Source organism: Pelobates fuscus, chromosome 2 (genome assembly GCF_036172605.1).
Source record: "Pelobates fuscus isolate aPelFus1 chromosome 2, aPelFus1.pri, whole genome shotgun sequence".
In the NCBI taxonomy this organism is placed as follows: domain Eukaryota; kingdom Metazoa; phylum Chordata; class Amphibia; order Anura; family Pelobatidae; genus Pelobates; species Pelobates fuscus.
In genome coordinates this window covers 319,456,575-319,470,211 of record NC_086318.1, presented here as the reverse complement: position 1 = coordinate 319,470,211, position 13,637 = coordinate 319,456,575, and the positions used below count along the sequence as shown (strand labels likewise).

At 42.3% G+C, this 13,637-nt stretch overlaps 1 protein-coding gene across 2 annotated transcripts in view; it reads right to left on the bottom strand.

The window, feature by feature from the left end:
• Positions 1-13,637, bottom strand: part of PDSS2 (decaprenyl diphosphate synthase subunit 2) — a 304,080-nt gene that overhangs the window by 109,673 nt on the left and 180,770 nt on the right. For both annotated transcript variants that reach the window (XM_063443542.1, XM_063443541.1), the window contains exon 4: positions 10,758-10,956. In XM_063443542.1, coding sequence (XP_063299612.1) covers positions 10,758-10,956 — 199 coding nt within the window. The remainder of the gene's footprint in view (positions 1-10,757; positions 10,957-13,637) is intronic.

The following is a 13,637-nucleotide window of genomic DNA, read 5'->3' as shown; positions in this document are numbered from 1 at the left end:
TGGAGCAGGGAGGTCGGGACCCCCGCAGAGGGATAGAGAGGAGTCTAAAAGGGGCACAAGACAAGCTCCTGGACACAATGGGGCCATTGGCCCGCGTAATGTATTTGGCGGATGATGCCTACGCCAGGGCGGACTCTTAATGCGGACATGGTAAGAGAATGGGCACATGACATCCGAGAATGGACCCAGAGGTGCTTCTGCTTTCTCGGGAACACCAATGCGGCCCTCACAACAGAGTGGTGCCGCGCAGCACTATTCTGCATAGACCCCAAACTAGCGGATTTGGGGGTAAAAGAATTGGGCCCACAGGCACAGGGCAAGCTCTTCGGAGATGCCTTGCTCAAGGAGCTAAATAAACATGTAAATGTCTTCACCTCACTAAACAGAGCCCGTTCATCTATGCGCAAGGTTTTCTGAGGCAACCTCGCAAGGGGTGTCTTTCCCAGGGCTGGTCGGCAGCGGGGCCGTGCCACCAGCCGATTCTGGCCATCGGGCCCCCGCACGGGACACCCACAACAATTTTACCCGCAACAGGGTTACGAAGACGCAGGCTTTCGACAACGCTACCCCTACTATCAGAGGGGAACAGATAGAAGACGTGGAGGTCGCGGACAAGCCCGCGCAAGATTCCCCACAGGTAAGAAAACAATCCTTAACTATGTCCCAAACTAACCATGTCTGCAGGCCGTGTTTCTCTTTTTTCCCAGAACTGGGCAAATCTATCCACAGACGCCTGGGTTCTACAGACGGTCAAAGAGTATCGCATCGAACTGCGTACAAATCCAGTACAGAAATTTCCTCCACATCCGTTATATCTCTCAACCTCGGACGCGCACCACATAGAAATGGAGCTCCGCGAACTACACGGGAAGGGTGCTATACAGCCCATTCAGGGACGAGGGGGCTTCTTCAGCAATATGTTCCTCGTCCGCAAGAAAACCGGAGATTTCAGACCGGTTATCAACCTAAGAGAGTTGAATGCCCACGTGACCTACCGTCACTTCAAAATGGAGGGCATACATTTACTAAGGGATCTCCTTCAAGACAAGGACTGGTTTACGCATCTGGAACTCAAAGACGCATATCTCTCAATCCCAATTCACGAGGACAGCCGCTCTTTCCTCCGATTTCTATGGATCGGCGCTCCCTGACAATTCACTTGCCTCCCTTTTGGACTGAGCTCGGCACCATGGTGCTTCACGAAGATGTTGAAACCAGTAGTCTTGCACCTCAGGACTCGTGGGATCAGGTGCATTATTTACCTAGACGACATACTCTTGTTCTGCAGAACAAGGGAGGTGGCAACACAACATGCAAAATACACAGTACAATTGTTGGAATCCCTGGGCTTCATAGTCAACAGGGCCAAATCCGCAATTACGCCCACGCAGAACATCCAATTCCTGGGCTTCAGGTCCTGCACTCTTCATCTCCCACCTACCAAAGTGACTGCTATCAAAAAGGAAATCCGCAGAGTACTCAAATGCGATTCCATCCCGCTCCGACAACTAGCACGGATTGTTGGCCTACTGTCTTCATCGATACAAGCCATATTCCCAGGCCCTCTACACTACCGGGCCATGCAACAATTGAAAACCCACGGATGGGGAAGCATCCACGGGAGGAACATGGACAACCCAAGAACTCTCAATGCACATCAACTGTCTGGAACTGCTAGCGGGGTCATTTGCTATACGCAGTCTGACGAAAGGACAATCCAATTGTTGTATACTTCTTCGGATGGACAACATATTGGCAGTGCGATACATCAACCACCTTGGAGGTACACGCTCCCAAACACTAGTGGATCTAACAAAGGAAATCTTCGATTACTGTCTCCCACGCAACATCACGATACAAGCAGAATACCTGCCAGGGGAGTCAAATCTTACGGCAGATTGGTATTCCCGACACTGGAGAGATGTCAGCGATTGGCAACTGGACCCACAGATATTTGCCCTCTTGAACGAACAGATGGGGTCCTTCATACTGGACCTATTTGCCTCACACAACAACCATCAAGTGCCACAATTTTACAGCTGGCTCCCAGACCCGTAATGCCTAACAGTCGATGCGCTCACCCAACAATGGCCACCACGAGGAGTTTACGCCTTTCCCCCATTCGCCATGATCGCGAGGGTTCTCCACCACATTCGGCGACGAGTAGTGAGATTAACTCTCCTGACACCCAACTGGCTGAGCCAACCCTGGTTCCCGGACCTGCTCAAACTGGATTGGCAGGACCCAATTCTACTACCGAACGACTACAACCTACTCAGAAACCCAATGGGAAACCCACACCCGATGCTCCTAGACGGACGCCTCTCCCTGATAGCCTGGAATCTTTCAGGGGAGCATGGTGTACCGGAAACCTATCGACAATGACTAAGGATCTCTTATGGGACTCCTGGAACACGAAAGAGTTACTTAGCGGCATGGCATTCTTGGACCGATTGGTGCATGGGACGGAACCTGGATCCCTTTACAGCCCCTGTGTCCGATATCATTAACTTCCTATCGAAGATATTCGAGGAAGGAAAATCGCATCGCACCATCAACATGGTCAGATCCGCCATCTCAGCAGCCCACATACCGTCCCAAGGAAGACCGGTAGGACAAGATCCCCTGATCTGTCGACTCTTAAGGGGCATCAAACCGAGACGACCCTCAGCACCGAAATATCAGCATCTATGGGATGTGAATGTGGTACTCCGTTTCCTAAGTGGATGGCCCCTAACAAACTATTATCTTTAAAACAACTGACGGCAAAATTCACCTTCCTACTGTGCATGGTCTCATTCCGGAGGGTATCAGATGTCCGGGCGTTCGATAAAGACGCGTTTTCTATAAATCCGGAGGGAGTCACATTCCATGTCTCACGGAGGACAAAATCGGCCTCGTCATCGGTGTTTTACCCATTTTTCACCTCGGCCCCTCAATTGTGCGTGGTCAAGACTCTGCGGGCATATGTGGCAGCAACAGAAACATTACGCCCACCAACAGCAAGACAACTATTGGTATCATATGTTAGCCCCCATGGCCCGGTTTCGGTCACCACTTTAGCCAGGTGGATCAAATGGCTCCTTTCTCTAGCCAGCATAGACTCATCCTTTGGCGCACACTCCGAGGGGCGGCAGCATCAGCCACTTTTTTGGCAGGCGCATCTCTATCAGACATCCTGCAAACTGCTGACTGGTCACGTGAATCGACGTTTCGGACATTCTATTTCCGTCCGTCGTCCAATGCCGCTTTCGTCCTTCTACCTAAGCGTTAAAAATGCAAAATATGAAGCCTCCTGTCATGTGATAAATTTTAAGATTATGCTAGCGCAGTGTACTAATAATCTTAATGTTTAAAATAATTCATATTCTACAAGAAAATGACCTTTATAATAGCATACAGAGGCCAAATATATTTCTTTGCTACTAATGACGCCTCCAGTTTTGTTTTTTTTCAGGCTTCTGCAGTGTACTATAGTAGTTATGGTACGTAGCATCATTTTATGGAAAGTTTGTTTTGTTTTCTATTTTGGAATAGCTGATTTTTGACTCATTTTTCTTTGGTCATTAAATACCTTTTCTGCACAAGATTGCTTGATATTATCAAAAGCAATTTTGGGACAGTTCCTTTGTTGCCCCTTTTTACTCTCAAATTTCTCTCTCCTATTTTATTTTTCTCGCTCTAAATGGTCATTTGATGAACATACCCCTTATCCATTGGAATCTGACAAGGTTTCACCTTGTGTAAATCTGGCTGGAAGAGATGGCCTATTTAAACTTAATCTGCAAGTCATTTTCTGAACTTGTTTTTTAAACTTTTCAAGTCTAAGCCAGTCTTTTCTTATCCTGATAAAGTGCCCGGTTGGGATTTCTTTAATTTGTATCTGCAGATACTGACTTATGGGAGAGTGTAAGAGATTTATTACCTTAGAAATGTTAACAATCAGCTTAAAATAAAATGTCCATTTCATTTCTGTGTAAGCCCACTACAAAGTTCCCCTGTCTCCAAGACAGTTTTCTGAAGTTAACACGGGCAATGCAGCAGGCAATGCTTGGTTAACTGGGCCATGGGGAAGACAAAACAGCAAGGGTGAACAACTAAAGAGCAGGCAATGCGGTCACATCAGTGATTTTAATTGTTAAGAGCCACACAGAACAAAGCTGTGCCTCAAAGTGGCACTGTCATGCGTTTTTTCCCCCTTTCACTTTTCCTTTCCTCATACTCCCTGTATTTTAATGATTACACTCTCCTCCCATTGGTACATGCCTTTATTTATATTTATTAATACACTGCCATTTTGTTCTCCTCTGTCCATGATATCTGCAGTTTGTCCTTCTGTGAAATAGTTTTGACAGATGGATTTTGGGTACATTATCTTAGTAACTAAAATTGAATTTTGCTTAAAGGGACACTATAGGTACCAGAACAACTACAGCCTATTGTATTTGTTCTGGTGAGTATAATCATTTCCTTCAAGCTTTTTGCAGTTTTTTTTTTAGAGAAAAGGCAATGTTTACGTTACAGCCTAGGGATAACTCCATGGGCCACTCCTCAGATGGCTGCTAGAGGTTCTTCCAGGGGCAGTGTTGCACAGCGTGACTGACAGTAAGTGACTCCACCCTCCATCCTATTTGAAAGCATTGTGATTGGCCAAGATCATCACTTCTGATGATGTCAGCCAAGCAGGCAGATCAGGGGCAGAGGCAGCAGCACACAGGAATAATGGTAAGATTTGAATATATTTAGAGGAGCCTGGAGGGGGCTACATAGGGTTTTTAACACTATAGGATCAGGAATACATGTTTGCTTTCCTGACCCTATAGTGTTTCTTTAAGTTCCATCCACTGCTAAAAATTGACAACGATAATGCTGCCCATAAGAAAAAGTAGTTCAAAAAATAAAATAAAACAGATAAACAGAGTAATAAAAAAAAAAAAAAAATTATTCAATTTAAATAAAAAACCCACCAAGTGACACAGCCGCTTTAAATGGAAATGCTGACCCAATGTGTACTGGATGCAATAGCAACATTCAGTACTATGGATGCAATAAGTAAAACCTTATTATTTAAAGTGTCTCTGTCCCAATCTGAGGTCTTTGCATAATTAGCAAGGCGCCCCCGACCATGACTGCTCTGCTTGGTGTATGGCGGCTGCGGGATAATCTTAATGCGACTACCAACATGGTCTTCCTGCTGGTCCGTTTTAAGCTCCTGGTGCTTCAGCTGCCAGGAGTCCACGCTAGTGTTGTACTCTCACAATAGTGAGTGACAGTGCCGCTTCAATGCTTGACAAATAACATTCTTAACACCTTAACACCCATTTCATTCTATATACATATCAACTCAAAAAGTATTAACTTTTTGCAATATTTGGTAAGCACTACTAGCAATGTTGCAGAGGAGATGCAGATTGCCAATTACCAAAAAAAAAAGAAAAAAGCTTTAATAAACTTCAGAGCCTCACTAATGAATTCAAGATGCAGCGATTCAAGATGCCATAAAGAAAAGGTGGCAGAGGCTATACTGTACTGGTTCAAGCTTGCCTTCAAACATGGACTTGTCTCATGGGCTTCTTCAGGACCGAGACAACTGATTTATCTTGCAATTAACATTTCCTACGCAATTACCATCTCAGCTGGCGGTCTCTGCTGAAGGGCAGTAAGAAAACTGAAACTACAGCAATTTATTTTTTTCTACCACACTGCAGAGCTGCACACACAAATATCCCAACTGACTGTAATATTGGGCCAACAGTTAAAAGTTATTAGTTTCTGATGAAAACCTTCAAATGAGATTTTATCAAAAAAGGTAGAAACCTCATCAAGCATTTGGTGCCTCAAACACAATTCTGTAATAGAATATACATATTCTGCTCAGGGCCGTTTGAATGCAAGCATGCATCTATGTGTAGGTTTTTTTTGCTCGTTTTTTTAAATGCTGGGGTGTGTTTATATATATTTTTGGTGTTTATGTATTGTTGACGTTTCAATGCAGGACTGTGTTTGTATGTAGTGTTGAAGGTTGAATGCAGGGGTGCACTTGTGTGTAGTGTTGGCGATTTGAATGATGAGATGTATGCACATGTACACAGAGATTGCCAAACACACACACACACACACACACACAGAAACACATGCAGATACACAGACAGAAACACTGACACTCACACTTGCAGATACAGACTGACAAAGATACACACACTAACACATACAGATACACAGACACACAACCTGACACACATACATGGACATATATACAAACACTGACACATATGGATACTCAGACACACTGATGCATATACTGACACACATGCATACACAGATAAAAACACTGACTATATACAGATGCACACACAGATATACACACGCAGGTACACACACTGACAACATACAAATACATACAATGATAACGTACAGATACACACACTGAGACACATACAGACATGCAGATACACAGCCTGACACACATGCAGATACACACAGACCAAATAGAGAAACATAGATATACTAAATACAGATACACCGATATACATACTGACAACAGAGATACACCCTGACAGACATACTCACACAAACACAGACATACTGACACACATGCACAGTTTACATTTTTACACACTGACAGACATCCTGACACACACACAGACACCCTGACAGACATACTGACACACACACAGACACCCTGACAGACATACTGACACACACAGACATACTAAGACATACATACTGACACACACAGACATACTAAGACATACATACTGACAGACACCCTGACAGACATACTCACACACATACACACAGACATACTGACAAACACAGACACCCTGACACACTGACAGACATACTGACACAAACACCCTGACAGACATACTCCCAAACACATAGTAAGACACACACAGATATACTGACACACACAGACACAGACACCCTGACAGACATACTCACACACATACACACATACTAAGACACACAGACATACTGACAAACACAGACACTCTGACACACTGACAGACATACTGACACACTGACAGACATACGGACACACACAGAAATGGTGACACATACACACAGACACCCTGACAGACATACTCACACACATACACACATACTAAGACACACAGACATACTGACAAACACAGACACCCTGACACACTGACAGACATACTGACACACACACACATAAATGGTGACACACACATACACACATAGTAAGACACACACACATACATGCAACGTTTACATTTATAAAGCCACCCTCTAGCCTACCTTATGGGTTCCCTGGGGTCCAGTGGCAGGCTGAGGTCATTGGGAGTGTGAGGCTCCTGCACTCCAGCTCCCTCCTGACGACGGCCTCCTCCATCCCGCGCGGCTTCATTCTATCTGGGAGGAAGTGACTCACGGCAGTAACTTCCTCCCCGCCTGCTGCGGTAAAACAAGGAGGCCCGGTCGCGCTGTTAAAGGGCCACAGCGCAAGACCGGGCCCTCTTAGTGTGTGGGCTCCCGGTGCAGCCGCAGCACCGGCGGGCCCAGGGGGCAAATAAATAAAAACTGGGGCGGACAGCGGGGCCCACGGGGTAGCTGCTTTGGGCCCCCCAGGAGTGAGTGGGCCCGGGGCAGCTGCCCCGTTTGCCCCGCTTTAAAGACGGACGTGATTCTGCTCAGCTTAATGAGAGCCACCCAACAAATCTTTACCAATCTTTGTGAGAACTGTAATTGGCATACCACCCGACATTTCAAATAGACAACAAAGGGGGGCAATCTAATTTTAGGGGGGTGACAGGGGTGATGCCCGGGCCGAGGCTATTGGATTACTAATAATTTTGCAACAAAAACGTAATGTAAAGAACAATGCATCTTATTTACATAGACTGATTTCTAAACACATTTTTATTGTAGTTTAAAGACACATTACTGTGAGTATTATTGCTGTGGAACTCTGTTATACAGTCAAACACACCAACAATATGGAGCTCCTAGAAAAGCGGAACAAAGGAATTTGGACCCAAAATAGGCACTGTCCCTCCTATTTATGAGATATGAACTGGACAGACAGTAAGGATATATGCCAAGTATGTTTTTCAGAGTTTAAGTTCCTTCTTGGGATGCAATTTTCCATCCTTTTTCCCATCCAGGGGCCCACTTTTCTAAGAATGTTTGCTGTATGCAGCAAAAAATATTCCAATAATCAGTTTAACCCCTTAAGGACTAAACTTCTGGAATAAAAGGGAATCATGACATGTCACACGTCATGTGTCCGTAAAGGGTTAAAGGAAACCGTTACTCCCTGTATTTCAAACATTATGTTAACTTATCATAGTGTCCAATAGGGCATATGACACAGAAAAGAGGTGTGCACAGGGCAAGGAAACAAAGTTAAAATCTCGCAATTTTATGAGGCTTTGCCAATCAGTTCCACAATATCAAAAGAGTCCAGGCAATCGCCCTGCTCCGTCTCCAGTCTCCTCTTCGTTCACGCAGGTCCAGTGTCTAACTTCACGCTACACATTTCGCTCTTCCGCCTCTAAGGGCAAAAGCAATCATACACTATTTTAAATTAAAAATCATTGGTTGTGCACGCACAATTGAAATGAGCCAGCCATATATTTACAGAGGTTGTTCAGTTGACCTGATCACAGTAATAGTATGTCACAGTGATTGGATGCCTCGCGGTCTCGTGGACGCTGTGTGAATCCTGTAGGAGCCAATCAGAGTGATCACATGCCTTAGCAGACAGTCACTGTGTCTTAGAATGAGCTGTTAGGTTTAGCATCAAAGTTTAATGCTGGTCAGTATGAGGACACAGATAGTATCAATACACAAAATAATGTCTCAGGGAAGCAAGCAAAGAAGCATGCAAAAATTAGGGTATGTCACTAATTTGGCAATTTAAGGAATACTATAGACACACAAACCACTTAATTTCAATGAGGTGGTCTGGGTGCAGTGTCACTGTCCCCTTATTCCTGCAATGTAAAATATGTTTATAAGGCAGGGTTAAGACTGCCTTCAGTGCCTGTATCCCAGACAGCTACTACAGGAGCGTCTGCATTTACACGGAGTTTTGCATGAAGACATCCAGCATCTTCAAAACCCCCATAGGAAATTACAGATTCAATGCTTTGATATGGGGAAGTCTTTATGTGCACAAGGTGCTCTCGCTGCGCATGTACAGTAGCTTCTCCACACTGCCGATGGGGTAAGTGTTAAATGTGGGTTTTGCAAAACTGAATACTAAAATTAGCATGTCTATAATTTCCCAAACTATAAAAACTGCCAAAGCTCTAAATGGGTGTTACTGCTGTAGTAGGGGGGCAGAGAAGGAAACAAATGTACCATTTTAAAAGTATACACACAGTATCTGCAATTTTCAATTAACATTAAAGGGACACTATAGGCACCCAGACCACTTCTCATTGAAATGGTCTGGGTGCAGTGTTCTGATCCTATTAACCCTGCAATGGAAATCACTACAGTTTAAGAGATACTGCAATAATTATATTGCAGGACTAAAATTCCTTTTAGCACTTCCTGCTTGCTAGGCGACTTTTGGTCGCGTAACCGTTGCTGGAAATCCTCACACTCTGCATGAGGACATCTAGCATCCGTTAAATACCCATAGAAAAGCATTGAAGCAATGCTTTCCTAGGGAAAAGGCCTAATGCATACGACACGCATTAGCTCCCCTTCCAACCGCCCTCAATTAGGTGACGTTGGATGAGGCAGAGCGTCGACCCAGCGCCAAGGGAGATCAGTGCTGGAATAGTGTAAGTGATTGAAGGATTTCTAACCCTTGCAGAGCTGGGGGGAGCAGAGGGACGTTATAGTGTTATAGTGTTCCTTTAACGTGTATATATAAAAATTAAATACTACCAGCAGTTTTATCAAATGATGGAGATAAAATAGATACATAAATTACATAAAATGCCAAAGTACTTTTAATGAAATACCCAGCAGAGTTACAAATGTATACTTTTGTGTAGCATTTTTTTTAGATTCTGTGACTGCTATTACACTTACAGACCCACATACATACGTGTGCAATCTCACCTCAAATCACAGGCCTTAATTAAATTTTTTTGGACAAGCTTTTCAAATTATTAAAATATTTTGTAAAAACATTGGGTATGTTTATTTTTAAAATATTAATATCAAAAATAGATCATATAAATAAAAAACAATATATCAAACATATTACAATATTTCTTTTTTTCTTTTAAATATGAAATGATAGTTTTAAATATTTTATATCCCCAAAAACAAATCATTTTAAAAGCTTTTCCAAGAATATTAAATTGAGACATACACGATATGTATAGTTGCAATTAATGAGAGCAAGCAGCCATGTCCATGAGCACACATCTTCTCTCACTAAGGGTTTTGATAAGTCAGCCTAAAAAGAAAAGATCTGTCAATTTCTGAATTTACATGTTCATGTTATAATTACTTTCCAACACTGGGAGGACAAGGGCTTTACTCCACATCAAATGCCTCTTAAATGGACTGTCTGGCTGGCCCCAAATATGTAGGATTTTGGAGAGAACCTATGCGCAGGGCAAGTGCATCTAATGGTGTGCTTGCACTGCCTGAGGACAGCTCTCTGGTGTCCCTGGATGCGGGACATCGAGGCAGGACCCAGAAATCCTTGGGACTGTGGAAGGGTGCCTTATTAAGTTATATATCTTAACGACTTCTAATTTGTCATATTTCTCCACATGTTAAATTTGTTTTCAATTACCACATTTAACAACAACTGATACCTTTGTGTTCTTCAGATCTGCTAATCCTGTACAGGCATTTGCCAAAAGGAAATCTCCACTCAGAATGGCCATTTTATTCCCAAACTGCATGTCTTTAATAGGTCCGTCACATGTCTTCAGCTCCTCAATATTTACAATCCCACGATGTACCAAGAAGGCAGTGTGGATAAGCTCTGTAATTTCAGCCAGGTTCCGCTGGCTAAAAAGGGAACAAAATTATTTATTTATTTTTAAAAAAAAAGGAAAATAAAACTTCCTTGACATCTTATAGCGTAAAAATGCTCCAACAGTAACATATCTACTGAATCCCGTTATCTATTGTCAATACTACTGCCTATAAAGCTACATTACTTAAAAAATTCAAATAAATGTTTTCCATTCAAAAATTATAATGTAATATTTTGATATAACTGTAATAAGAATAAAAATAGCATAATCCATCTCAAAAAAATTGCACTGATAAATAGGAAAGTTACGGATTGAGAGGAAGCAATTTACACTTAATATTGCGCATACGCAATTAATGTAAGATACTAAATAAAGGGCCATGGCCAGTGTGCACGTGCAGACATTAACATGAGTTTAATTTTCTGCTATTGTATTTAAACATACCGTTATATGTTAATATACAAATTAAAACCATATCATATTTTTCATAAACACAAGAGTGGCCAAAGAAAAGACCCCTAGCTGTTGTAGACCATCAAGATGGCAAAACATCTAGGGAATTGCAGTTCCACAACACCAGGTGGTCTAACCTTTTGGGTAGCCATGATGTAAATGACATGTGCACTACAATTTTTTATTTTATTTTTAAATCACAAATAAAATATATAATAAAACAGACGGCACTAAAACAAAATAAACCAGTCTGATTTCTGCTCAGAGCTTGCTAAATAAGGCTTGACGTTCTCTTACCCATTTTTATTTCAAATGTGCTCCACTTTCAACCACAGTACATAAAATGACTATCAGCAATGTGTACAGTGCCCAAGGCATAACTTGTCATCTTTCTTTCACATATCCATTAATATATTCCCATGGTATATCAAATTGCTCAAACATTCAACACATGAGAACCTCAGAAGCCCAAGAGACTTATCAGTTTGGGTGAACACTGTGTGTTCTAAACAATTTTCCTATGATCTGCAGGCGATAATTTAGTGGTAATTTGTTTTATACGCTATTATACTAACACTTATCTCTTGTTGCTAAATTTAAAGAAATAAATTAAAATTAAAATGTGCTGTACAAAGAAACCAAATATAATTTGTTTTGCCTATGCATAGGGAGGACCATTGAATGAAGTTGCGTTTAAAAGTACTCCGTTTACTAAAACATGTACTAGCATACATTTGGTGTATATTAGGGTCCTGACTTAGACGGGATGATATGTAACACGGATATACATTACTAAGAAGGTCAGAGCCTTGGCATAGAATGACATACGGTAGTTCTTGGGGGAGTCCCTTGCCCCAGAGTATGCAAATTGCCAACTTGATAATTAGATCCTAAACTGGGTAGCCTCCGCTTGGAACTAACCAACTGCCCTCAATGTCCACCTTCTATGCATAAAATTTAAACCACCACTAATCCAACTGGTAAACAGACCTCCTGTGAGGACATAAAAAAGTGCAATGTTGCTCTAGGGCCTTGCATGCCCAATGGAAACTGTTAGCTTGTATGTATATGATACTGGGGCTTGCTGGGCCCATGTGATGTTGTTATTACGCTGTGCACAAAAAATAAAGAATTAAAAAAAAAAAAAAAGTACTCAGTTTAGTATGTATTTTGTTTTGATGTAAGTTTCCCTTATGGCAAAGATAAGTAATAACAGAACTAGGGTTGTTGTGAAAGCAGTCATTTCATCTTCAATGAAATTATTCATATTTCCCAGTCTTTCAAATGTGACTCTAACCAGTACCTGGTACAAAGCTGAGCTCTATGCTAGTTCTGTGTTCAGACAGTGAGTGAGTCCAGGTACCATAACCATAACTCAACCAATTACCGGATACCTGGGCTGATATCCCCACTGACCCCAGACTTCTTTAACACATCTGATTCCCCAGTTTATAGCCTTGACAGAATACATAGCTTTGCCTTTTTATTTGTTCCAGAATATATTTAATGTATGTTTAATGTTTGCAGTATGTTTAATTTATTTATGTTCTTTGGCATGTAGTTTGCAATTCCTTTGTTAGTTCACCATATGATTAAAGGTAACTTATGGCCACGAAAATAACCATCGTTATTACAAGACTATAGGTTCCCTTCTGGTTATCCCCTATTAAGTTTAAAAATGAAAGTTAACCCCTTAAGGACCAAACTTCTGGAATATAAGGGAATCATGACATGTCATACATGTCGTGTGTCCTTAAGGGGTTAAATATTACTCACCTCTTTTCCAGCACCAGGACTCATCTTCTGCTACGCTCCTCCAATCAAATGTTATCAGCTGCATTTGAACCAAGACCAAATCTTACTCCATCTGGAGGAGGAAGTGCCTCTACTGACTCATGTATTGAACCCTGAAATGTAAACATTGCTGTTTCTAAAACAACACTCTAGTGTTTTACATTGCAGGGTTACAACTAACGGACCACTGCACCCAGCCCAGAAGCACATAGAGGTGAAAATTTGGATTGTTTGAGATAGTCAAATTTGATGATCTTAGCCAAGGAGGCAGAGCGAGGTCGGACCAGCCGCAGCAAGACCGGTGTGGCGCAGGAAATAAGGTGAGTAAACTACATTGTTAAAGGCAGGCAATGGGGCCCAGCAACTTAAACAGCTCTTTTACAACTATGTCAGTGTAACTGAGCTTGTGTGTCCCTTTCCTGCCTCCTTAACTGCACCTCCCACCTCCCTATCCCATCTGCTAAT